Source organism: Protopterus annectens, chromosome 6.part1, assembly GCF_019279795.1.
Source record: "Protopterus annectens isolate FY-2018-M chromosome 6.part1, PAN1.0, whole genome shotgun sequence".
Taxonomy (NCBI): Eukaryota; Metazoa; Chordata; order Ceratodontiformes; family Protopteridae; genus Protopterus; species Protopterus annectens.
In genome coordinates, this window is record NC_056738.1 from 148,144,782 (window position 1) to 148,172,002 (window position 27,221).

At 38.8% G+C, this 27,221-nt stretch overlaps 1 protein-coding gene across 10 annotated transcripts in view; it reads right to left on the reverse strand.

Moving 5' to 3' along the window:
- The window catches only part of LOC122805436 (dehydrogenase/reductase SDR family member 9-like), a 520,557-nt gene that overhangs the window by 33,973 nt on the left and 459,363 nt on the right, over positions 1-27,221 (reverse strand). For all 10 annotated transcript variants that reach the window (XM_044075585.1, XM_044075583.1, XM_044075576.1 and 7 more), the window contains one exon: positions 24,480-24,738. In XM_044075585.1, coding sequence (XP_043931520.1) covers positions 24,480-24,738 — 259 coding nt within the window. The remainder of the gene's footprint in view (positions 1-24,479; positions 24,739-27,221) is intronic.

Below are 27,221 nucleotides of genomic sequence, written 5' to 3' on the forward strand. Positions count from 1 at the left end.
TGATCCCGACCTGATGAAAATGCTACACATCCGCAAATCAAATGGCACTAGAGTCACTCTAGGGATCTCAACCTTGCCAGTGATATTAACAGAACATGCCTGAGAGACAGGTATGTCTCTCAGAGATTGCCGCTGTTCTGAAATAAACATCCATTCATGTGAAGCAGAGCTCAGAGTGGAAATGGCTTCCTATTCAAGTGCAGCCTGGACAAATGGATGGGTGACTGCAAATTTATCCTGGGGTGGCACCCATATCCCTTATGGACAATGATAATATTTGCTGATCTGTAAAGTGCATCCATCTAACGAAGGACAATTCGGGCAACCCAGGATTAACATGGCTAGGCTTATTAAGGCTCTAGGGCTGCTAGCCTAATAACCTCCTATGAACCTATAAACCTATAGTTAGGCACCATCCTGTATCATCACTGCTTTCACTGAGATTTTTGGGAGAATCTGACAAATTATTGAAAAAAAACATAAGCACTAGATTGATGCAAAATAAATTATTGTGAGGACAGCAGGGACAAAAATGCTCTTGCTGAACTAATCAGAGTGGAAATGAGCCCCTTCATTACAGGCCACACAGATGAATAGGAAAATGTTTAGACAATGATATGGTGAGTGGTAAGCGAGGCTTAGTGGATGTAGATCTGCAATATGTTTCAGTGAGACACAGGTTGTGACATAAGTAAAAAGCTCAAGCTGGTGGAACAAAACAGGATGTGCTTGTGGGAGTGACGTTCTTAGAAGGTGGAGCTATTAAGCCACTTGCAAAAGGAGGCAAAACACTGACTTCATGTAAGAGTAGCACAACACCCATACAAGAGTTAAGGAACAGAAGCATTAGAAACAACACCTGTGGGCTTCCATACAAGGAATAAATATTCAAATGATGGTTCTGCTGCTAGAATAGAGACAATACAACCAAATTACAAGATGGCACAGTGAACTTCTGCAAGATGGTGACATGAGGAGCTCCTGTAGTACAGTAGCACAAATATTTACTCTAGGCATACTGACAACAATAAAATTCAGCTTAAGAGAACAAATATTAAGAGAAAGTGAAACAAACTTATATTTAATTATACTGGGATATTCGGATATATAAAGAGCTGACTAGGAAATGAATTGTGGGTCCGTTTGTGCCTGAAATGGTGCCAGAGCTGGTAATAAATGGAGCAAATCATGCTCTAGCAAGAGCAGTCAAATGCTATAGTAATGTCTGATTCTCCGAGTGGCAACATTTTTTGTTTTAGTGTTTAATATATTACTTATGATTTTTATATGAGACGACAAAAGGTCTCACACATCAGGCAATGGTGGTGATAAAAAAGCACATTGAAACTATTGGGACATTTGTAACAATAAGGAGATAGTGTTAGGGAACAAGACTTTGTTAAATTAGTCAATTACTGTGGAACTAGTGAATTCTGAAAGGATATGGGATAGTCAGTGAATGGCAAAATTGCTGGGAAGACCAAAACTCCTTTATCAGGAATTTTCAGCATTTAAGTTGGGAATGGAAAGGAAATACTGAAATGAAAACAGACAAATGCATTGCATTGGCTTCTTTCAAATAATGTAGGTGGAGAAAAGAAAGGAAAGAGAGTTGTGGGTACAAATATCAACACAGAAGGTAGACATGGAGGAAAGTAGAAGAGAGAGATAGGTACAAATATCAACACAGAAGGTAGACATGGAGGAAAGTAGAAGAGAGAGATAGGTACAAATATCAACACAGAAGGTAGACATGGAGGAAAGTAGAACAGAGAGATGGGTACAAATATCAACACAGAAGGCAGACATGGAGGAAAGTAGAACAGAGAGATGGGTACAAATATCAACACAGAAGGTAGACATGGAGGAAAGTAGAACAGAGAGATAGGTACAAATATCAACACAGAAGGTAGACATGGAGGAAAGTAGAACAGAGAGATAGGTACAAATATCAACACAGAAGGTAGACATGGAGGAAAGTAGAACAGAGAGATAGGTACAAATATCAACACAGAAGGTAGACATGGAGGAAAGTAGAACAGAGAGATAGGTACAAATATCAACACAGAAGGTAGACATGGAGGAAAGTAGAACAGAGAGATGGGTACAAATATCAACACAGAAGGTAGACATGGAGGAAAGTAGAACAGAGAGATAGGTACAAATATCAACACAGAAGGTAGACATGGAGGAAAGTAGAACAGAGAGATAGGTACAAATATCAACACAGAAGGTAGACATGGAGGAAAGTAGAACAGAGAGATAGGTACAAATATCAACACAGAAGGTAGACATGGAGGAAAGTAGAACAGAGAGATAGGTACAAATATCAACACAGAAGGTAGACATGGAGGAAAGTAGAACAGAGAGATAGGTACAAATATCAACACAGAAGGTAGACATGGAGGAAAGTAGAACAGAGAGATGGGTACAAATATCAACACAGAAGGTAGACATGGAGGAAAGTAGAACAGAGAGATGGGTACAAATATCAACACAGAAGGTAGACATGGAGGAAAGTAGAACAGAGAGATAGGTACAAATATCAACACAGAAGGTAGACATGGAGGAAAGTAGAACAGAGAGATGGGTACAAATATCAACACAGAAGGTAGACATGGAGGAAAGTAGAACAGAGAGATGGGTACAAATATCAACACAGAAGGTAGACATGGAGGAAAGTAGAACAGAGAGATAGGTACAAATATCAACACAGAAGGTAGACATGGAGGAAAGTAGAACAGAGAGATAGGTACAAATATCAACACAGAAGGTAGACATGGAGGAAAGTAGAACAGAGAGATAGGTACAAATATCAACACAGAAGGTAGACATGGAGGAAAGTAGAACAGAGACATGGGTACAAATATCAACACAGAAGGTAGACATGGAGGAAAGTAGAACAGAGAGATAGGTACAAATATCAACACAGAAGGTAGACATGGAGGAAAGTAGAACAGAGAGATAGGTACAAATATCAACACAGAAGGTAGACATGGAGGAAAGTAGAACAGAGACATGGGTACAAATATCAACACAGAAGGTAGACATGGAGGAATGTAGAACAGAGAGATAGGTACAAATATCAACACAGAAGGTAGACATGGAGGAAAGTAGAACAGAGAGATAGGTACAAATATCAACACAAAAGATAGACATGGAGGAAAGTAGAACAGAGAGATAGGTACAAATATCAACACAGAAGGTAGACATGGAGGAAAGTAGAACAGAGAGATAGGTTCAAATATCAACACAGAAGGTAGACATGGAGGAAAGTAGAACAGAGACATGGGTACAAATATCAACACAGAAGGTAGACATGGAGGAAAGTAGAACAGAGAGATAGGAGGAGCAAGAATACAAAGAGATAAAGTGGGCAATGGTGGAATGGGGTAAACAATGATTTTGTAAGATACTTACCATTTAAAAAAGTGTTGAGATGTTCAGAGGTGCTAACGATCAGGGATAAATCCAAAAGCTATTACTGTTATCATTCAAAAGGGGATGAAAAGGCATGTGTGTGTTATACTGGAGTGGTTATGAAGGAGACAAATGGACAGATGGAAAAATAGTCTAGGAAGATGTGCAACTGTAACTTCAGGAACATCAGACATAAGGCGCATGGAATGACAATAACTTCGATGCATCTTTATCTCCCTCTGTGAAATAGTCAATGAGAGTGGGAAGTGTGATAATGTTAAGGATCATGAAAGCATGCATTTCAAGGTAAATCTTGAAACTGTCTATTAACTCCACATTAGACAAGCACCGAAGAAAGAAAACAGACTGAAATCAGAAAGGGGAATTATTATAGCACAAATTCTAACTTTACACAGCTTCATAAGACAACTTAAATAACCTGAATGCATTCCACCAGTAAAATGAGCCCACCAGTAAGCCAGTCCTGCTGGCCAGTTGCATCTCAGGCAAACATTCATTAATAACAAGAATCTCAGTCTAAAACATAATGATACAGAACGATCCCTAATTAACCTTTATTCTGTTATAGTAACATTCACCAGTAAAATATTAAACAATGACCAACATTTCTTTATTTATTTTAGAAGCTTCAAATCAAGATATTTATCTCCACAACAGAGCTCTCTTGTCTGTATCAGGGCCAATTAAAGTTGCAAACCAAACAGATGACAATAATTTGTATTACCCTGTTAACTCTCTGCTACCAATATATGGCTAGCACTGTCTCTTTAAACAGAGCTGCTAGCATTTGTCATTTCATAGATTACCAAAGAATAACTTAATGTTTTAATACACAATGACATGGCCTACTCAAAAGTACCCTTAAACATGTACTAGTAATGAAATGACAGCAAAAATGATGACAGAATTACAAAAAAAGAAATATAATAACTTCCCAAATTGTCACCTAAATATGACTTCTTTAGTGAATGAGGATTTAACATTAAGGCTCCAAACATCATGAATACAGGATTTTGTTTTCCATTCAGAATTTTTGCAAAGACATGTTCTTGTTATTCATCTATGTCAGCAGAGCAGCATATACCACACTCATCTTTGGTTCAGAAGGCTGTGGCATGTCAGTGGAGTAACAGATAGCAAACTCGATTTTGGTACAGAAGGGTGTGGCCATGTCAGTGGAGTAACAGATAGCACATTCACCTTTGGTACAGAAGGTTGTGACTGTGGCTTCTGTTCCCACACCTGGTATATTGAATGATGACACTGCAGTGCAGCATAATGTGAGTGCTGCACTCCTGTTTGTGCTGCCTTTTGGATGAGACATTAAATTGGGGCCCTACCTGCTTCAGTTGGTGGTAGTTCAGGTGGACATAAAAGATTCCACAGCACCTATCAAAAAGAGTAGGGAAAGTTACATGATGCCTTGAACAAATTCCCCTGAGCAGCATAAATGCCAACTCAGGTCTCACCTGAAAATAGGCTACTAGCCTAGTGTGACTAGCCCAATCAACAAAGGATAAATAAATAAAAATAAATTAAGGGACAACAACAAGAGTATATTATATGTGGTACAGATATCTGTAAATATGCACATACTTAGTTACAGAATTATGCATGTCATGGGCTATATTATCTTCTAGGAGTCTGGGTAAAGACCTCACAAAAGTTCTAGCACATCCACAGAGCACGGCTTATTTATTGAACTTCATCATAAGTATCCAAAATTTGCATGGTGTCAGACATGAAAAATATAATTTGAGAAGTTAACCAATGTATTTGTTTTTAAGAGTTATGTGCTTATAAGTGTTAAAGCATATGTGACGTTCCCCTCTGGGTCACACTGATGAGGGACTTGGAACAAAGATAGGTACACAACATATGCAGCTCTCTGCACCAAGTACAATTTCCCTGAAGAGCACACAGGGAACACACACAGTCCAAGGTATAGGTTTCTCTTTCTCTCTCTCCAGGTGCCCAATAAGACTCCCCACTGGCACAGCTGTAGAGCTGAGTCCTCAACCGAATGTCCAAGCCAAGTCCTCCGTCCTCCATTACCCTGCCTGTGAAACCAGTGGTCTGTGTTCATGCTCCAAGCAGCTAACACACACACTGTGAGATATGAATTGCAGACACACACACACACACACACACACACACACACACACACACACACACACACACACACATGGGAAAGGCTGGCACAGATTTACTCACTCTGCTACCCTTTGCCCAGACTATAAGGTAGTTACTGCCACCAGACACTCCAAAGACAGCTATTCTAAGGCTCTTACAAGGGTACCTAATTATACTGAGTAAAATTATTACTAATACAAATGATAGTGTTTGACCAATGCAGTAAGGCTTCCAGGAGCGTCCACAGTGTCACCAAATAAATATAAGTACTCTCAAAGGTTAAAATATTCTACAAAGGGCCAGCCACAATGAAAAGTTTAAGTATATTTAATCTTCTCCTTTTGGCTTTTCCTGGTTAGGGGTTGCCACCATGGAACAATGACATGTAGAAGAACTGGCAGTGGGTTTTACGATGTCGGGTTGCCAGCCTGGTTCCCAATCTTCCACAGAAGGCACACGCACACACACACACACACACACACACACACACACACACACACCTAGGGAAAATTTAGAGTGTCCAATCCCCCTACAGCATGTCTTCAGGATGTGGGAAGAAACTGAAGCACCCAGAGGAAACCCACGTGACTGCAGGGAGGACATGCAGACTCATCACAGAAGGCATCCCAGCCATGAATTGAACCAAGGAACTTCTTGCTGTGAGGCAGCAATGCTAACCACTGCACTACAACAGCTGCCCCAAAAAGTTTAAATATATTTAATAATAAATAATAAAAGAACATGCAAATACTAAATATCTGTTACTCGGGAAATAATAAAATAACACAGATGAATAGATTCATACAGACACAGAAAAACAGTACTTAACTAATATCACTATATTTTCCTGAATGATCTAAAGAATTACTATTGCCTGTTTACTTACTAAAGCAAGGCAAGATGAAGTGGGTGAGTGTTCTTTCTCTGTCAGGTTTCAAAGATAGACTGCATGCAGACTTTTGTCTCATCTAGTATTAAAACATAATTTCAGTGCTGGATTACAGAATGACATCACATGCATCTGGCCATCTGACTTCTTGGTCCTATACTACCCCCTTATGTGTTATCATATGCACAGATATAGTTTTGCTAAGATGTGTTATAGCATCCAGAACCCATAAAACCATTTTAACATTTCCACCCTTCTAGGGTAGCAATTTGTTCATTGCTAAGGACAATACAGAAGGCTTCCTAGTACAGACTTTTTTGTCTCTGCATGAATCGAGACCTGTGAGATACAATCTTTATGACCTAAATTAAGTAATTTAATTTCAGGATATTTTTCTAAAAGTTAGCTGAGGCTGAGCTTAACCTCTTCTCTTCAGATCTGAAGAAGGCTAAATAGCCGAAAGCGCTTATCGTTTTATCACTATGGAATTTTAATGCTGTTTTTACTTTTTCCATTAAATTTGCTTGCTGTTTGACACAGGACTCTATCGTGGTGGATTTTTGCTGTGGTGGAATACCAGAGTTTTTTTCTTAGTATGACTTAAATGCATATTTATTGTCTGTCCAGCAGGACACATTGTTGGTAGATTTTTAACACAAGCAGCTTTAAAAATACATTTTTCAACACAAGTATCTGTTCAAATCAGTTTGATATACAAATGACATATAATTCTTTACAAAACTCCAGCTAGCTATGATGACATACATTACAAATCCACTGTCCTAGTTAGTTACCTTATATTTATTGTTCTTTTTGCAACTTGCAATGGCCTAGAGAGGGAATAATAAAATAAGGTGTTGTGGGAGCTTATTTTTTGCAAAATCTTTTATTTGAAGTTGTGTTGGTGGTGGGCTTGCAACAAAAACACTACTTCTTCAAGTACTATTGGAATAACTTGTTATCTACTCAAGGAAACAGTCTGATATGATGATGATTTTGAAGTACGGTGACATACCTCTCAACCTCTATACATTAAAAATCACACCACCAGCCTTTAAAAATCATAGCAACGAGTCAGAAAGAGGAGCACATTCTTATTTTTCACAGCAGAAAGTTTTTATATAATAGACCCTGTAGAGGTAGTGGAAGTGAAACTTTGTACAGGTGCAGTTTATATATTTAATGACATTTACTCTTATACTGCAGTGGTGGTGCTGCGGTAACATTGTCGCCTCACAGTTAGACATTGCACATTTGATTCTCAGTTAGAGCGTCTTCTGTGTGTCGACATGTGTGAATGGGCATTCCTTCGTTGAAGGCTGTGCGTTAGGCCCGGCAAGCCAGCACGTAAAAAATCTACTGCCAATCATTAGCCAACTGGAGTTCCGCTGTGGTGACCCCTAACCAGGAAAAGCTGAAAGAGACTCATAAATAGGACTTCCTTTATGAGGAACATTATAAATCTAGTAGGAGAAGGGTCAAAATCATATTACTATGCCTAAATCATATCAATTGAGATGTATGTATGGTGAACTGAGACAACATAGTAGGTCTTCAAAAAACACTACAAAGTAAAACACATGCTGAAATAAAATCCAATAAAGCTGAAATTTCCAAGATGTACTGCAGCTAGAGAAGAAGTCAGAGATAAAGGTCCCTATTCTAAAAGACTTGCTCTCAGTGTAAGTGACATACTCCAGTTTATACCTGCTTTATAGATAGGCTTTGCACTGCAGTAAGTCACTTGTACCAAGAGTAATTCTCTTGGCATCTTGCCAAACATAATAATGTGGTGGCCATGGGAATGTCTGCAGACTGAAATTTAAGTAATTGATGTAACAAGTGAACCAAGTCTCTATGTTATTCATGAAAAGGAGGGAAAGCTATTTTGGAGGGATTAAAAGCATTTAGGTATGCTGCTGTTCAAAGAAAGTGATTAACAATAATACTCATAACCAGTACTCTTCAAAGAAAATGGAGACATTTAGAGCTGTGATAGCCAAGAATTACACAGAGGGATTCATCTAATCAGGTCTCCAAGAAAAGTGCTGAAAGGAAAATAAGATGTTCAGAAAGAACAGTCTTATCATGAATCCTTAAATTTAGAAGACCATTAAAAAAGCAAGACCAGTCTATGGACAGAAGGATATATAGCCATGACAGTAAGGCCTGGAGCTTGCATTTATTGAGGTAAATAAAATGTATGGATTCATGCACCAAGTCCATGCTATACTTACTGTACAGATGGTAACCACTGTAAATGTCAGGACCACTCTAGCAAGGTCCATAATGCTGAGACTGAATGGCTGAAAAAACAGAGTTAAATATATTAAGTCTGAGATGGTCACTCCTTGGAATATTCGCTTTCCTCTGAGGTATTCCAATCTTGGAGTTAGTATATAAATTTGGGGGTGTTGGGGGATTGCCCCCACACCCATATTGGTGTGCAGGGACAAACACTGATGCTCAGTATTTGGTTGTCTGCATTTTTGGTGGTTGGTAACAGTTCAATAGGGAGCTTTAGATTTAAATAAATGTTAAAATGATCACTGTAAAGTCATAAGTGGTAAATTATAGAATATGTACAAAACAGGATATTTTATAACTGCAAAACTTGGGATGTGGTGTATGGGGTTATACATTTCTAAATATACCAATAATGCCTTCCTCAGAAGTATCATGTCATGTGGTGCATTTATTTCTCATGGTAGCTAGAATGAATATGTCAAGGAGGCTGGAAGCATGTCCACAGTGTTGTTTTACTGTGTACTCTGATAAACATTAAAATGTTACAGTCTGGAATGGGATAATCTGCTGCTTGATATGGATGGTAAATGGCAATGTAAACTGATTCCACTTTGCCTTAAGGGATTTAGCATTATACTAGCATAGTACTGGTTTAAAAGGGGAAACTATGAGTATAGACAGGCTGTAAAACTACTACTTCAATGTTCATAGGGATTTTGAAACTTGCCTCCCACCCTCTCCCCATTCAAGGTCAGCACAATTAGTGCAAATTAACAAACTTCTCTCTTGTCATGGCATTCATGTAATATTAATCAAAAATTGTAATCCATGGAACTATAGACAAATATATAACCATGTTGCTGTTCATTCAGCCTGCTTAACCAATAACAGTGCATGAAAGGTAATCCCACCTGATGTGATGAAATGTCTGTGTGGGTGTGTGTGTTTGTGGTTGTGTACATATGTAGGTGCATGTGTGTGTGTATGTGTGTGTGTGTGTGTGTGTGTGTGTGTGTGTGTGTGTGTGTGTGTGTGTGTGTGTGTGTGTGTGTGTGTGTGCTTTGTGTTTAGGGAAACATAGTTTATTGGGATTGACTTGGATGACACTCAGAATGAAATCACTCCAAGGTTGTCAGATTCTTGTAATCACTGCTAGATTCAGAGAAGTGCAAGAAGGCAACTACTGACTTTTTTATCACGCTTTGTAGTATGTCAGACTTTATACATATATGTATATATGGGAAACATTTAAGCTGACTAAGCAGATGTTCAACAGATACGCAAAATCGCACAGTTCTTGAGGTTAGGGAATATGCCCCTTTATCCGATGTTGTGCAATCTTGAAATTAGTATATATACAATTAGAAGGGGTGTGGGATGTTTTTTGTTTCAATTTTGCACACACTGAGGTTATTATGCAGCATGTGAAATAGTGTCAACTTCTGCATTATCAGCATTTTCTGGTCACAATTATAGGCATCAATAAAATTCTTTGTAGGGCATGGAGCTTTACCTTCTCCATGTACTACTAGTTGCAGAAAGAAAAGCACTAAGTGCTTTGTCACTTTCAAAGCTGTAAAGCACTTAGTGAGTACTGTCAGAAAGGCAGTAATGCACTCTCTTATGTCTCACAAAGTCAGGGACATATTACAGGTACAGAAAGCAGGCAGAAAGAATTTTATGTTTTTATTGTGACTGTTATTTACTGATCAGTACTGACAGATTTAACTGCTTAGTGCAATTCTCGATGTTAACTGAAGCAGGGATGCTTAACATTTGTTAAGATTGGATCTCGCACTACAGAGGTAGGGGAGAATGGTACAATAATACCTCTGGCCCCTTCACTACAGGTATGCACTTTAAGCACCCTTTTTATATTATAAATGCACAGCACACTAACAAATAAAGCTATTTATATGAACTTTATATTTAACATACATTTTTCCTCCTATTTAAGCTCCTTCAAGGAAATGATGTATGACATGCATTTTATATACTAATTGAATGCCCATATTTCCCCTTACAATTGGTTTTAATATTTTTTACCACCTCATTGCATGCACTGAATGGTGAGTTATTTTAGGTACTAGGTCTTGTATACGATTTTAACATAGTTATGTTTTACATAGTCAAATGATTGCACATTTTTCATTTTGTTTATTTAAGATTTTTCAAAGAAACTCATATATATATATATATATATATATATATATATATATATATATATATATATATATATATATATATATAAACATAATTTGTTTGATACAAAAATGTTTGTTTTCTAGCTGGCTACTGTAAAGATGAAGTGCACTTAAATCTTCTGAACACTAGATGGCAATGTAATACTACTTTGCCTAGGAATGGTAAGGGCCCTTCCCTCTTGAAACATCAAAGGAAGTTCTGTCATTGCTCAGGGATGTGTATATAAAAGCTTTGTAACAACTGCTTTTATATTCTATTGAAGTTCAGATAAGGGATGAAAGTGCTTAATAAATTTGTTTTGCTTTTAAGCGGTTTACCAAATAAAACAGTTGCTGCTCACAACTTTCTGCCTTGGATTTGTTTTGGTCTTGTGCTACAGATGCTCCTAAATGATTTGTCTTTTTTCAGATATTGGAGTGTAATCACCAAACTCAATGCAGTCTCTCTCTCTCTCTCTCTCTCTATATATATATATACATATGGATAGCTATATGGATATATAAATATGCATATGTGATAGAGTGTGTATCTTTTAATTTCTATTGCATAGGGCTTTAGGTTGTTTGTAATTTATGAATGGAGTTTCTCATCAGTTGACTTGTCAGCATCTAACTGTAGCTGTTTTTCTTAACTGAGATAGTTGGAAACCGGACTATTTCCTGTTATTGCAATTAGTATTTCATTTAAGTTTTAGGTTCATGGGTTCATAGGTAGGTACTAGGCTATCTGACCGAGGGCATATTTATAAGCCTAGCCAGAGTGTGTCGGCTTTCTCAACCCCATTGATTAATTAACTGATCCTCTGTCAAGCAGAGCCAAGGAAGTGACCCCAGGGGTGTATTTTCTGTTACCCATCCACTCTTCAACATTTCTCTTGAAGAGTGTTAGTGAGGGGCTGTGCATAATGTAGTTAGGAATTTTGTTCCCAAAGCATGGGGAGTCTCTGTGACAGGAATCTATCCCTCCAGCATGTTCTATTTATTGTTGTGGTGAGGTTTATCTCACTAGAGCATGTGGCTCACAGTGACTTGGATTTCTTTAGGTGGAGCATGTCCATCAATTCTGAGTTGGACATGGCTTTGTAAGTCAGGCAGAGATCACCTCTGAGTAAGTGATATGCCACTGAGTACAGCTGGAGTTTTTTCAGTCGGGCTGCATAGGACATATGTTTGAGGCCAGTAATTCTCTTGGTGAGGTACTTTTGTGGTCTTTCCAGCTGTTGGAAGTGTCTTGTGAGGTACATCCCAAACGGGGGCATTGTACTCTATGATGGGTCTAATGATTAATGAGTAGAGGGGCACTATAACCTCTTTATTTCTAGATGCAAACCCTTTAGTAATTAAATGGGCCACATAGAAGGATTTCCTAACTACTTTGTAAATATGATTGTCAAAGGAGAGATTACTATCTACCTGGGTCCCCAGATCTCTTATTACCTCTTCTGTATGAAGGGGTCTGCCACCTATGTGGTAATTAGTGGGTGTTTTGTTTTTCCCAAACAGGATGACTATGCATTTTTTGGCATTTAGCTTGAGGTCATGACTTTGACACCAGGTGTCTGTCTCAGTAAGGCCCTTTTGGAGGATGTCCGTGTCAGCCGGAGAGTCAATTATGGCTCCCAGTTTGCAGTCATCGGTGAACTTGGTTAGCCATAGTCCTCCTGTGTTTGCCTGTACTTCTGAGAAGTATATGCCGGACAGTAGGGGTCCCAGGACCGAGCCTTGCAGGACACCACTTGTGACTGGTTTAGAGTTGGACCTGGAGCCCGCTATTCTCACTGTGTGAATTCCGTCTGTAAGCCAGTTGGCAACCCATCTCATGACATAGCAGTTTATGTTCAGGCTGGTGAGTTTTTCTCTAATACCTGAGTGAGTAATGGTGTTGAAAGCCTTGTCGAGGTCAAGGTAGGCTGTGTGAACCACCTTTCTCTCGTCTATGGCCTTGGTGACTGTCTCAAAGAAATCAACCAGATTTAGTAGGCATGATCTGCCCTTAACAAAACCGAACTGGGTTGGGTCAAGTGTTTGGAGGTTCCCAATGTCTTTGTTAATGAGTTCCATGATGATGCACTCCATAGCCTTGCAGACCAGGCTAGTCAGGCTTATGGGGAGATAGTTACCAGTGTCAGTTATGGCCCTTCCTTTGTAGAGAGGAATAACCGTTACTGTGTGCCATTCTATGGGCATGTAGCTGTAGAGAGGCTGAGGTTGAACAGCATGTTTAGGTGGGGGTTAATTTGTTCTGTAGTTCATGCAAGATGCAGCCTGGGACACCATCTGGTCCCATTGATGCTGTTTTTTTTGCTTTTGAAAGGGCTGTTTTCACCTGTGCGTCTGTAACTTTTGGGACACTACACTTTTCCAGTATTGTGGGCCCTGTTGGAGGTGAGAGGGGGGTGAAGTTTGCACTGAATCTATCTGCCGGGATGTTGGCAATATCAGTAGGTTCAGTATATTTTGTGCTATTTTGCACTAGTTCAGTGCATATCTGTGAGTTGCCACTTAGATTCTTAACATAGCTAAAGAAGGTTTTGTGGTTATCTTTTGAATCCTTGTTAGCCTTGGATGATTTCACGAGGGACCTTAATTTCCTACTGATACTGATCAGGGAAGTCTTTCTTTCTTGGGATTTGCTTTTTTCTGAACTTGTTTCCTCCTTTTATTTTATAGCCTGTTTATTGCAGGGGTCCGCCAAACTGGTTTCCTTCTCTTAGAGGAGTGAGGCTTGGTTTTGCTAGGGATGGAACGATCCATGCATCCTTGTAGGTGATCATAGAGTGCATTTGTAAAGGTTTCTGCATCTTGGGCAGCATTATCCTTTAGTGTAGGGGCTGTGAAATTTACCACCTCTGTCTTAAGTAAGGTGAAGTTTGCTTTAGAAAAGTTTTTTACTGTGGTTTCCTTAGTCGGGGGTGGTGGTGGGGTGTGGACATCCAGAGTGATTAGTTTATGGTCTGATCTAACCAGTGATAGGTTGAACTCTGGTGTGGAACACCTGTCGCCCATGTTGGTGATGTCCAGGTCCAATATGTTTTCACTTCTGGTAGGGGAGTTTACCAGCTGATCCAGGGTGTTTGAGTTGATGAATTCCAGGAAGCGCTGGGTCTGGGAGTTTGTACTCGAGTAATTTTTCCAGTGAATGGTAGGGTAATTGAAATCGCCCAGTATCAGGGTGTTCGGTAGGACCTTCATGTTTTCCAATGTCTCTAGAAAGGTGGAGTGGTAGTCCTGGGTCATGGAGGCTGATCTGTATCAGGCCACAATTTGCATTGCAGATTTGCCCGATGTTAGTTGCAACATGGATGATCTCAGAGGTATCATGCTGCACCACTAACCTGGAGGTGTAGGTATCCTTGATAAATATGGATACACCCCCTCCTTTTGTTTTTGGTCAGTGTTCTGTGGCTGAAATGTGTGGTATGAGTTGTAGCCTGGTAGTGCTGGGGTGCTCTCTGGAACCTTTAACCAGGTTTCAGTTACTGCACAAATGTCGACGTTCTCCATACTGAGGAGTGCTTCGAGAGCGTGCGTTTTGAGATTTAAACTCCTGGCGTTGAGTAGCATAACCCTCAGTTTTTTGTTACTTGTGCTGTTTACAGAGGTGGATTTGACTTTTGAGCCTTTTGTTTATTTATATTAATTGTTTTTTACTTTTATAAGAGCAAATTTCATTTTTAGTGGTTTATTTTGGGGGCAGTGTAAGAAGGCTGAAACATACATTTCCACAACTAGTGGGGTTTGGCTTTATTGGCCTGAATTTGTCCATAACAGTCTTAGAAGGAAAAAAGTCATGGTCATTCAGAACTGCCATATAGCTGAAACACCTGATGTCCTTAAGGGGTCATTTGCATATATCCATGTTATCTCTAATACAAGAGGTTTTAAAGAATCACACAGCTGAAACTCTAGCTTGGCTGGGTTTTCTTTTGTTTTTTGCTGATTGTTTTTTCTGTGTGACCTTGTTACTCATTGTTTTAGTTTGTTAGTTGGGATATTTTGCAGACACCCTTATGGTTATGGACATCAGCTGTGTACAAAACTCCGTGTTTCCAAACATTATCCAAACAGTCCTCTTATGCTGTGCTGATGGGACCATAAGAAGACTGAAACATGCATTTCCACAGCTAGAGGGGTTTGGCTTTATTGTCCTGAATTTATCCATAACAGACTTAAAAGGGAAAAAGTCATGGGCACTCAGAACTGCCCTATAGCTGTAACACCTGATTTAATTAAGGGGTCATTTGCATATATCCCATATTACCTCTAATACAAGAGGTTTTAAGGAATCACATAGTGGAAAATCTAGCTTGGTTGTTTTTTCTTTTGTTTTTTGCTGACTGCTTTTTCTGTGTGACCTTGTTACTCATTGTTTTAGTTTATGAATGAGAGTAGAAGGAATGGAGAGTAATACAATTTGTCTGATCATGGTAAGTTATTAGGAGTAAGTGAAGGATGACTGGAAGTAAAACATTTGTGACTTAAGAAAGGAATATGAATATGATGTAGGTGCAGAGAAGAAATAGGATGATGCTTGGTGAGAGTGTCAGGGAATGAGCTTGGTTGTGGAGTCAGCATAAAAGTTTTGATTTTATTTTTATTTGTTTTCCTGGGTAGAGCATTGATCTCCATGGATATTTTTCAGATTCAAACAAGGAGCAGTATTTGGTTAAGTGACTTGCTCAGAATCACAGAGCTAGGCAGTGGAGGCCAAAGAAATCAAACCTTGCACCACTGGATCACAGGAAACAGCATGCTAACATTTCCTTAATTGTCTAAGCCAACTGCCAGACATGATAGATAGATATAGACAGACATTTATACAATGTATACATCTGTATACATAATATACACACACATATATCTATCTATATATATATATATATATATATATATATATATATATATATATATATATATATATATATATATAAATAATATATTTTTATATTTTTATATATTTTTTTATTTATTTATTTATTTATATATATATATATATATATATATATATATATATATATATATATATATATATATATGGGTCTACTTATATTTGTCAAAGGTATGTTTCTTTGACAAACAAAAGTACGACCTTAATTACACGAAAGTGCACTTTAATGTAAGTGCACTTTTGCATATTCCGGTTCACCGAACCGGCAATAAAAAATAAAATTGGACAGTATGAAAGCAGTTATGCAAGGGGGCAAGCCCCCCTGAACCCCCCATGTAGGGGGCAAGCCTGCCCATACCGCCGCCACTTTATATATACTAACTCCGAGATCACACTGCATGCTAAAAGCAAAATACTGAAAATGGGTATAAGGGAATGTAGTGCGATCTTAGTTTTAGTGTACATAAAGTAGCAGGGGTGTGGGGGCTTGCACCCCACATGGGGGGTGCAGGGGGGCTTGCCCCCCCTGCATAACTGCCTTCATACTGTCTAATTTTATTTTTTATTTCCAGTTCGGTGAACTGGAATTCTTGAAAGTACACTTTCGTTAAAGTGCACTTTCGCTTAAATGAGGTCATGCTTTTGTTTGTTGAAGAAACTTATCTTCGACAAATATAAGTAGACCCATACATATATATATATATATATATATATATATATATATATATATATATATATATATATGTATATATATATATATAGAGAGAGAGAGAGAGAGATCTAATTCAGTTGATCAACCATATATATGGTCAAACAACAAAAGATCAATAAGAAAACACCAAACACCCAAAACATCATCTTCCACTGTAAAAAAACATGGTTTATGCAGGAGGGCAAGAACTCCCTGCACCCTCACACCCTCTGCAAATTATGCTTACTAACTCTGAGATCATTCAACAGCAGGAAACGGGCAAATCTGTATCCCTGCTGTTGTACAATCTCCCACATACAAATATACTTTTCCAACTGGCATTTATTCAATATTGTGGATGTTTGTTGTTTTCATCTCGATCTTTTGTTGTTTAACCACATGTATGGTTGATCCACTGAGGAGGATCCAGATCTCTCTCTCTCTCTTCATATATATATATATATATATATATATATATATATATATATATATATATATATATACATATATAGATATATATACATATGGGTCTACTTCACATTTCATTTGACTGATTTTCATTTGACTGAGACCAAAATACCTAATTGTCAAAATACTGAAAACTCACTTGACTGAAACTCATTATACTAAAACCATACAATGCTAAATTTTAAAATGTTAACTTGTAAACCATAGACAGCACACTTACAACACCAATAACTAACTCTTTCCAGAACTTAAAAACTACTTACGTACCCTCTTAACAGAAACCAAATGAAATAATACCAAACTAGGTGGGGGGCTACAGCCCCAATACCCCCCCTAACTATATATACTAACTTCAGCATCACACTATAGTGGAGAAAAGGGCATATACCTTTAACTTGCCTTACAGTACAATGCACACTGTCACTACTGCTGGGAACTCACAAAACGTCCGCAATATTACTTGAGATGCTTCCCATAAAAATGCAAACAGACATATCCACATTTAGAAATGCTACAACACTACTTTCTACATGGTATTCTGACAATCAGCGCTATAAGTTGCTGTATTTTTTTTTATCACATGCAAGTCACAGGAGAAGAGAAACCCACATCATGCCTGTGGCTTACAATTCAGTATAATGAGATTCAGTCAAATAAGTTTTCAGTATTTTGAAAATTTGGTATTATGGTCTCGGTCAAATGAAATTCAGTCAATGAAGTTTCAGTCGTGTGAAGTAGATCCAGATATATATATATATATATATAGAGAGAGAGAGAGAGAGGGGATCACTACAGAATACCAAAATTCCACAATCCCAAAATTCTGAATCCCGAGGACCAGAATCTCGAGATTGCGGAATCTCGAATGTAGTGAATGAGGATTGCTGTACAGTGTGCAACAGGAACTTTGCCATTCACTCCACTGTAGTGTGATCTCAGAGTTGGTATATTTAAGTTGCAGGGGGTGTGAGGTGTTAAAATAGTTTGTTGCATGTTTTACTTTTTTTTTTTTTTTTTTTTTTTTTTAAGTTTCAAGATTCTGCAATCTCGTGCTTCTGGTCCTTGGTATTCAGAGTCTTGAGATTGTAGAATTTCGGTATTCCGTAATGATTCCATATATATATTGTGTGTGCAAGAGACCAGATGGAAGGGGAGTAATGCTAGGTGTATCGGAGGTGGGTTCAAATTGTTTTATCATGGTGTAGATGGGAGGAGAAATGGTGTAGGAGTTATTCTGAAGGAACAGTATGCTGAGAGTGTTTTGGAGGTGAAAAGAGTGTCAGATAGAGTGATGTTTATGAAGCTGGAAATTGATGGTGTAATGATGAATGTTGTTAGTGCGTATGCTCCACAAGTTCGGTGTGCAATGGATGAGAAAGAAAAATTTTGGAGTGAATTGGATGAAGTGGTGATGACTGTACCCAAGGGTGAGAGAGTGGTGATTGGAGCAGATTTCAATGGGCATGTTGGTGAAGGGAACAGAGGGGATGAGGAAGTGATGGGTAGGTATGATGTTAAACAAAGGAATGCAAAAGGTCATATGGTAGTGGATTTTGTGAAAAGGATGGACATGGCTGTGGTGAATACGTATTTTAACAAGAGGGAGGAGCATAGGGTGATATACAAGAGTGGAGGAAGATGCACACAGGTGGATTATATCTTATGTAGGAGGGCCAGTTTGAAGGAGATTGGAGACTGTAAAGTGGTGACCGGAGAAAGTGTCGTTAGGCAGCATAGGGCAGTGGTTTGTAGGATGACATTGGTTATCAAGAAGAGGAGGAGGAGTGTGAGGGCAGCACCAAGGATCAAGTGGTGGAAATTGAAAAAGGGTAATTGTGAGGTGGAGTTCAGGGATGAGTTAAGGCAGGCACTGGGTGGCAGTGAAGAGTTACCAAATAGCTGGGTAACTACAGCAGAGCTAGTAAGGGAGACTGCTAGAAAGGTGCTTGGTATCACATCTGGACAGAGGGATGACAAGGAGACAAGGTGGTGGAATGAGGAAGTGCAGGAGAGTATACAGAGGAAGAGGTCGACAAAGAAGAAGTTGGATTGTCAGAGAGATGAAGAAAGTAGACAGGAGTATAAGGAGATGAGGTGCATGGCAAAGAGAGAGGTGGCGAAGGCTAAGGATAAGGCATATGAAGAGTTGTATGAAAGGTTGGACACTAAGGAGGGAGAAAAGGACCTGTACCGATTGGCTAGACAGAGGGACCGAGCTAGGAAAGATGTACAGCTGGTAAAGGTGATAAAGGATAATGAGGGAAACATACTCACAAGTGAGGAGAGTGTGTTGTGGAGATGGAAAGAGTACTTTGAGGGGTTGATGAATGAAGAGAATGAGAGGGAGAGAGGGTTGGAAGATGTAGGGATAGTAAATCATGAAGTACAATGGATTAGCAAGGAGGAAGTAAGGATAGCTATGAAGAGAATAAAGAATGGAAAGGCTGTTGGCCCAGATGACATACCTGTGGAAGCATGGAGGTGTTTAGGTGAAATGGCAGTGGAGTTTTTAACCAGATTGTTTTATGAAATCTTGGAAAGTGAGAGGATACCTGAGGAATGGAGAAAAAGTGTTTTGGTACCGATTTTTAAGAGTAAGGGTGATGTGCAGAGCTGTAGTAACTACAGTGGGATAAAATTGATCAGTCACAGCATGAAGTTATGGGAAAGAGTAGTGGAAGCAAGGTTAAGAAGGGACGTGATGATTTGTGATCAGCAGTATGATTTCATGCCAGGAAAGAGCACTACAGATGCGATCTTTGCTCTGAGAGTGTTGATGGAGAAGTACAGAGAATGTTGGAAGGAGTTGCATTGTGTTTTTGTAGACTTAGAGAAAGCATATGACAGGGTGCCTAGAGAGGAGTCGGGGTATTGTATGAGGAAGTCAGGAGTGTCAGAAAAGTATGTAAGAGTGGTACAGGGTATGTACGAGTGAAGTCTGCAGTGGGAGTGACAGATGTGTTTAAGGTGGAGGTGGGGTTACATCAAGGATCAGCTCTGAGCCCTTTCTTATTTGCAATGGTGATGGACAGGTTGACAGACGAGCTCAGACAGGAGTCCCCATGGACTATGATGTTTGCAGATGACATTGTGATCTGTAGTGAGAGTAGGGAACAGGTGGAGGAGACCCTGGAGAGATGGAGATATGCTCTAGAGAGAAGAGGAGTGAAGGTCAGCAGGACTAAGACAGAATATATGTGTGTGAATGAGAGGGAGGATAGAGGAATGGTGAGGATGCAAGGAGTAGAGGTGGCGAAGGTGGATGAGTTTAAATACTTGGGGTCAATAGTTCAGAGTAATGGTGAGTGTGGAATAGAGGTGAAGAAGAGAGTACATGCAGGATGGAGTGGGTGGAGAAGAGTGTCAGGAGTGATTTGTGACAGACGAGTACCTGTAAGAGTGAAAGGGAAGGTCTACAAGAGGGTAGTGAGACCAGCTATGTTATATAGTTTGGAGACAGTGGAATTGACAAAAAGGCAGGAGTTTGAGCTGGATGTGGCAGAATTAAAGATGTTAAGATTTGCACTGGGTGTGACGAGGGTGGACAGGATTAGGAATAAGTATATTAGAGGGTCAGCCCAGGTTGGAAGGTTTGGAGACAAAGCCAGAGAGGCACGATTAAGTTGGTTTGGACATGTGCTGAGGAGGGATGTTGAGTATATTGGGAAAAAGATGCTAAGGATGAAGCTACCAGGTAACAGGAAAAGAGGAAGGCCTAAGATAAGGTTTATGGATGTGGTGAGAGAGGACATGCAGGTGGTTGGTGTGACAGAGCAAGATGCAGAGGACAGGAAGAAATGGAAACAAGTGATCTGCTGAGGCGACCCCTAACGGGAACAGCCGAAAGAAGATGATGATGATATATATGTGTGTGTGTGTGTGTGTGTGTGTGTGTGTGTGTGTGTGTGTGTGTGTGTGTGTGTGTGTGTGTGTGTGTGCATGTGTATGTGTGTGTATAACCAGATACACAGATCGCTCGATATAGCTATAGATATGGATATAGATATACATATATAGATTTAGATGTAAATACAGATATGAATACATGTAAAAGTGTTTACCAGCAAAATGACCAAAACCACATTCATAAACCACTGACTGTCTAATAATAACACTTACAAAACTCACTATAATGAAAATTCACTGAATGAAAAAGAATAAAACCTTCCCTTTCCAATCAGTTAATCTAATTAAAAGACTCTAATAGTATGTCCTGGTGAGCTCCATCAGAATAGTGGCACTCTTATGGAATAACTTTTTCTTAAGGTAATGTTCAGTGTTGGGCTTGGGACAGGGGCAGGGCTAGGGCTAGGGCTGTCAGACTTTAATAAAGATGGACAGGGGGCTCTTTACTTTTTCCTTTAACCTTCAACAGTTATTTAATTTGCTTTCCTTACCATTTGAAAAACTTCAACTCTAAACCTTTTTCTCATTCTTTATTTATTAGTAGCCCAATTTTTCTTCCCAACCTCAAAATTTCTCCTGTCATAATCAGTACAAATTTCTAAGGATGATAACATAACCTAGTTTCATCCTCAAACTGTTTATAACTATGTAGCCTCTCTGATAATAATAAAAACAAAAAGTCTGTTCACTATGCTGGGTTAAGATCTAGCTCAATAAATTCAACTAGAAAATGAATATCAACAGCCTGCCTATTGCTATGCCTCCTGTATGCAGCCCCATACTGGCCAAAGTTCAAGCCACATTACTAGCTAAACATAAACAACGTTATAAAAAAGCTGCCAAATTCACATGCAATTATCACCATAAAGCACACCATTGTCTAGGTTTTAACTGGTGTGAGTTGCCAGATTATCTACTACTATGCCAACTCACTGCTGTATGTAAACTTATTTATAAGCTGGAAAACTGTCCTACTCTAACTAACATCATTCACCATTAATCCACTGATATGCCTCGACTACTGACAATTCATTCAATACAAACATCTTTTAACAGCACTGGAGACTCTAGTCTGACAAAGTCACCAAAGAATGGAACCTTATTCTGCCATTGCTGAAAACAACTCAAAATATAAAATCATTTAAATTGCAGTTAAAGGACTCTCTAACAAGTAAATGACTCTACTCTTACATTGCTCCAGGTTTAATTCCACTCTTCCCTTTGTAACATATCTAGATAATGATTAACTTTATACCTTTTCTGTGACTTTTGCTCAACCCTGATAGCATATCAGGATAGTGTTTAACATTATATGTTTTCTATGACAAAACTCCATTCTGTTCTAGTCTTATATTTTCATTCCCTCTCCATACCTCTCAACTTCTTAGAGAAAGAAATCTGGACAAAGCCATTAATAAAAGTGGGACAAATGCCCAAAAATAGGGAAAAGTTTTAGATATTGCTCTTACAAACTTAGAAATTTGACAGAATAACAGGTTTTGCATTAGCATGAATTTTCTGAACAGTATGAAGTCTGAAACGCAAATGTCTGTCATTATTTTCTAACTTCAGTCTTTAATGATTTGCCACTAATTTGGCAGAAAACCATAATTTTCTGAGAAACAGATCAAATATGTAAGGCAAAAATCTGGACATTGTGTGAAAATCTGTACAGTTGAGAGGTATGTCTTCTCTCCCTCCTTCCTTCCTACTCCTGCAATGTTATTTTTCTTCTAAATCTCTTCTCCATGATATTCTAACCTATCATGACTTGGATTTCCTACTTTTACATTTACATCATAGCTCTTGCTAAGTGTTGAAAGGTAAAATTGTACTACTAAATAATTGTGCATCTGCTTTTAATGCTTATTCTTTTCACATCTTTTGTATATTCTAACTACTCAGACCTGTGCTAGACTCTCTCTGTATTTCTTTTCTTTTTCAGATGTGTAAATAACACCACCTGGGTCTAACTGTATATAGTTGTGTTAAAATATATAACTGTATGTCAGTGTTGTAATTGCTAAGACCTGTATAAGCCTATGTATATTTGATGTCTGAAGTTTTCTCTTTAATCATTGTAAATACCAATACTTGACTAATTGTGTATAACTGTGTAAAAATTATTTGAACAGATGTTAATATCTGGAGCCTTTCTCTGTGGGCCTTCACTGAAAATGTCTTTTTTTTGCCAAATGCTTGCAGACTTTCCTGATAAACAGTCACAAAATAAAATAGAAATAATTATACTAAGTGGCTTACTTCTTTAATATGTTTGCCTTCTTTAACATTCCCCATCTTTAGCATTGACCTTTCAATCTCTCTACCCAGTCTCTTTAATGGTTATCAAATTATTCCCATGTAAATCACCATCACTCATTTTCAAGGAAATACTTCAAGGATGCCAGTGGCCGCTCTTTTATGTTTACTGGCTGAAGAATCCGTGACAATGACCTTAAGATCCAGGCAGGAATCCACCTCCCTAATGAGCGCGCCTAACTTCCTTTTGTTTCAGATTACATTTTATGTTATTGACCTTTTTCTAATGTTTCCAAACCCATTAAATATGATTCCAGTTTGCTGAGATATTTTGTGAAAATGGCACCTCTTTCTGAGTATATATAATCGATTCAGACAAAACCTATCTTCATAGGGGAAATGCCATCTGCTCTGAGGATTTGGGGAGCAGTATACATTTCAATGGGACACCAGTAATATTCAACTCTTGATTATCTAACACCTTCGCCATTTATCAGTAGGGATATAAATAGGAGTGCTAGTATTCGTCCCTTCTTTCTCTCTTTCTCTCTTTGTATTCCATCCTAGATAGAAAAATTATTTATTTGTATTCAAATATTGGATTCAACACTATCAAGGAGTGAAATGATAGTTAACGTATGGAGACATGGGTAGCAGATGTGTGCAGACAAAGCAAAGCGGATGTTTATTTTGCAGATGCAATTGACGATAGAGCGGATTCATGCTTTTCATTCTCTTACAACAAAGCATTTCCTGTTCACTGTTAATTTATTTACATATGTATGCATGCATGTATTTATGTAAGCACATTCACTTTAATTTTATCTGCATAACGATTCATTACCCTCATCATACTATTGATTTCTTCCTGACAGTGGTCAGATGCAAGGGAAATGTTTGTTGATGATTTTACGTGATAAAATTTGATTGAAGAATAATACAACACATACAGAAAGCTTTTTTATATAAAGAAAGGAAAATGTGCAGTAATTTATGTGAATACAGAAGCTTACTCATCTTGGCTATGGCTTTCCTCATCTCCTTTTAAACTCTAGTTTCCTAACTGTGATGATGAGGCTGCATGGTGTGCATGCATACATATTGAGTGTATTGCATTGCAAAAGCCTATGATTTTTGTGAGCCTTTGCAAATTATTTTACCACATGAGAATGCAAACATGTTACAGAATTTAAAGAATGCTGCCCTCCAAGAAAGCAGGCAAGCAATGTATTGTATGGGGCTTCAACAGTCACATCTATAAATGCAGATATGAATGCAATAAACCGTTTTACAAATGGCACAAATGTTTCATTAAAAAACATATTCATTCAAAGTGAATGCATAAAGATTTACCTTAAACTGTCATTAAATCCTTCTAATCCAAACTTGGAAGGGCTATATCCACCTCCATGTGGTGCAACACGTCCCAAAACGCTAGCCACAATCACTATTCTTCCTTTTCTTTTCTTTAAAAGGGGCAATACGTTTAACGTCACATCAATGGTGCCAAGCAAATTAACTTCGATGGGCTTCCTAAAATGATCGATTTTCAGCCAGTCTGTTGGTGCAATTATTCCACTTATGCCAGCATTATTAATCAGGCCCCAAAGACCTACATGGGCAGAGGAAATAGGATTAGAGTTTACACAGTGAGGTATTGAGTGAAGGTATCATTTTTGATATTAGGACATATTCATAACATTGTATGATATGCAAACACTTTACTCAGCCAAATCATTTGCAAGGTTTGACACTTAACTCATTACAGCTGAGTGGCGCCTGTAGGTGTTTCTGCAATTACATTGTACAAACACCTCTAGGTATCAAACATTGCATGTTCATATTTGCATTAATAATTTCAAAACCATGCTACATACAAAGTATTATAAGATTTCATCTTAAAGCTTACATAATGACAAATAGAATTGTGTTGAGATTTGACCTCTGACTAGTGCAGGTAAAGATATATTCATTTCTGTTCATATAATTGTTTTTATATTGTCATAAATTTAATGTATTTTTAAATATCTCAAAAACCAAGTGGCACAGACAGAACTGCTTAGCTTCATATGAAAGCTTTTTGCTGGAAGAACAGAATGCTACTAACAGTATATCTGTAACTTGAGTGGTTGCTGAGACATTGCAAGTTGTTTACAAAATATTACAAATTTAATAGTCATTGGGCCAGATTCACGAAGCCTCAGTGTAAGAGTTATAACTCTTAGACGGAGGCTGCAGTTAAACGGTGTGATGTCAGCATGTCATGCATATGCATGAGGTGCATGAGGCATGCTGAATCACACTAGTAACTCTTACCACGGTCCGTGTAAGAGAGTAGGGGGCGTGTCTGTAGGCTAAGCCCTGCAAGCGGACACGCCCCCGGAAGACTAGAATGGCTGAAAGTAAACAGCCACTAGAGAGGCCATGGAAATGTGAATAAACACACTACACAACACATGCCCCAACAGACCATCAGTGTATAAAGTGAAGAGATGTTATAAAATTAAATTAAAACCTGTTTTATTTTTTTTAAACCCCGTAAATGTTTGCTACTGTGTGCCAAAGGGTGTGCTACTAGCGCAATTGCAGTTAGCAGTCAGTGGAAAAGGATATAAGAACTAAATATGCAAAGTAAGGTAAGAAGTAATAGTTTAGCGGTAGAGTTGCTGGCCTAAGAGTAGGCAGGCAGGGTTCGGGCCCCCATAACAACCTTTCTTTTTTTTTGTAAATAAGCACTAAAAAGCCCCCTGACAGTATTGTAAAAATGTAAAAGTATTCCCTTTTGTAAAATGGAATGAAATGGAGCATATATTTTGAAGTAACACAATAATAAAAATAGGCATAAATGTACTGATAGCTAAGCTGCTGTGAGACAGACTGCCCGTAGCTGAGTAGTGTATAAAAAGCTGCAAACTGCGTGCCCATTGCTAAGCACTGGTTTAACAGGCTGAAACTGTTTGCAACTAGCTGTGCTTAGCTGAACATGTGTGTCACTAGGCAATTAAGGTTTATCCCAGCGCACACCGTTTGCGCGCCACAAGCTAACTGCCAGTGCGTTAGCTCCGCGCAAATGAGCGCAGACCTGCTTTTAAGTGCTTAAAAGTGCTTTTGGCATGTTTGATTGACAGGTCTCAACTCATTTCTGTCAGGAAAATCAAAAATCAGTTGCCAGATTCGAACCCAGGATACCATGCACTAGAGTCAAGGTACTAAACCACTAAGCCTTGACAGCAATACCTAGAAATGCAGAAATAGCATATATATGGGATAAAATCCAGAATGGAGCATGATAAAGCATTTTCAGTGAAGTAGATACAATTCCAAAACGGCCAATCAGAAAAATGTGCGGGAAAAGTGGCATATATAAGTCCCATAGGCGGGAATACACAGCAGAAACGATTGTAGAACAGACCTGCAGTCAGAATGAGTGGAGTAGGTGAGGGACGTTGCTTTCGAGCACAGCGTTGGGGCGTTGAGGAGTCCAGATACATGGTCTGGCTCCTTGTCCATCATCACGAGGCCCAACTCATGCAGGGCCAGGTCTCATCGGGAGCGTATAGGGCAGAGGCATGGGACCAGTTGGCTCGTGATCTGACCAGTGCTACTGGCATTCCACGCACTGGTGAGCAGGTCCGTCACCACCATGCGGACCTGAAGCGATGCAAGCAAGACCAGTTGACCGAATGGATCCAGGAGGCCCGGGATATGCCCAACGCCCCACTACTGAGTAAGTTACATTTTGCTTATGTATGTAAGGATTTCAACTGGCTGATACCATGGAGATGTGTAGTCCAATATTACTTCTTTCGTATTACAGCTGCAGGTGTCCGCTCTGCGAACCGCGAGATGTATGCCCGTAGGCTGGTGCAGCTGCACCACCATGCAGGTTAGTAACCCCACCCATTACTTGTAAATAAATACTATACTGTAGCATGTATCAGAACACTGCAGTGTATTGATTAAAAGTAATATAATGTGCAAGCAGGAATTGAAAGTCTGCAGGTATGGCTGCAACAAGTTCATCAGTATGCAAGTGTAACTGGAAATATAATTGATAGAATTAAACAGTGCTGTAATACAGAAAAAGTCCCAACC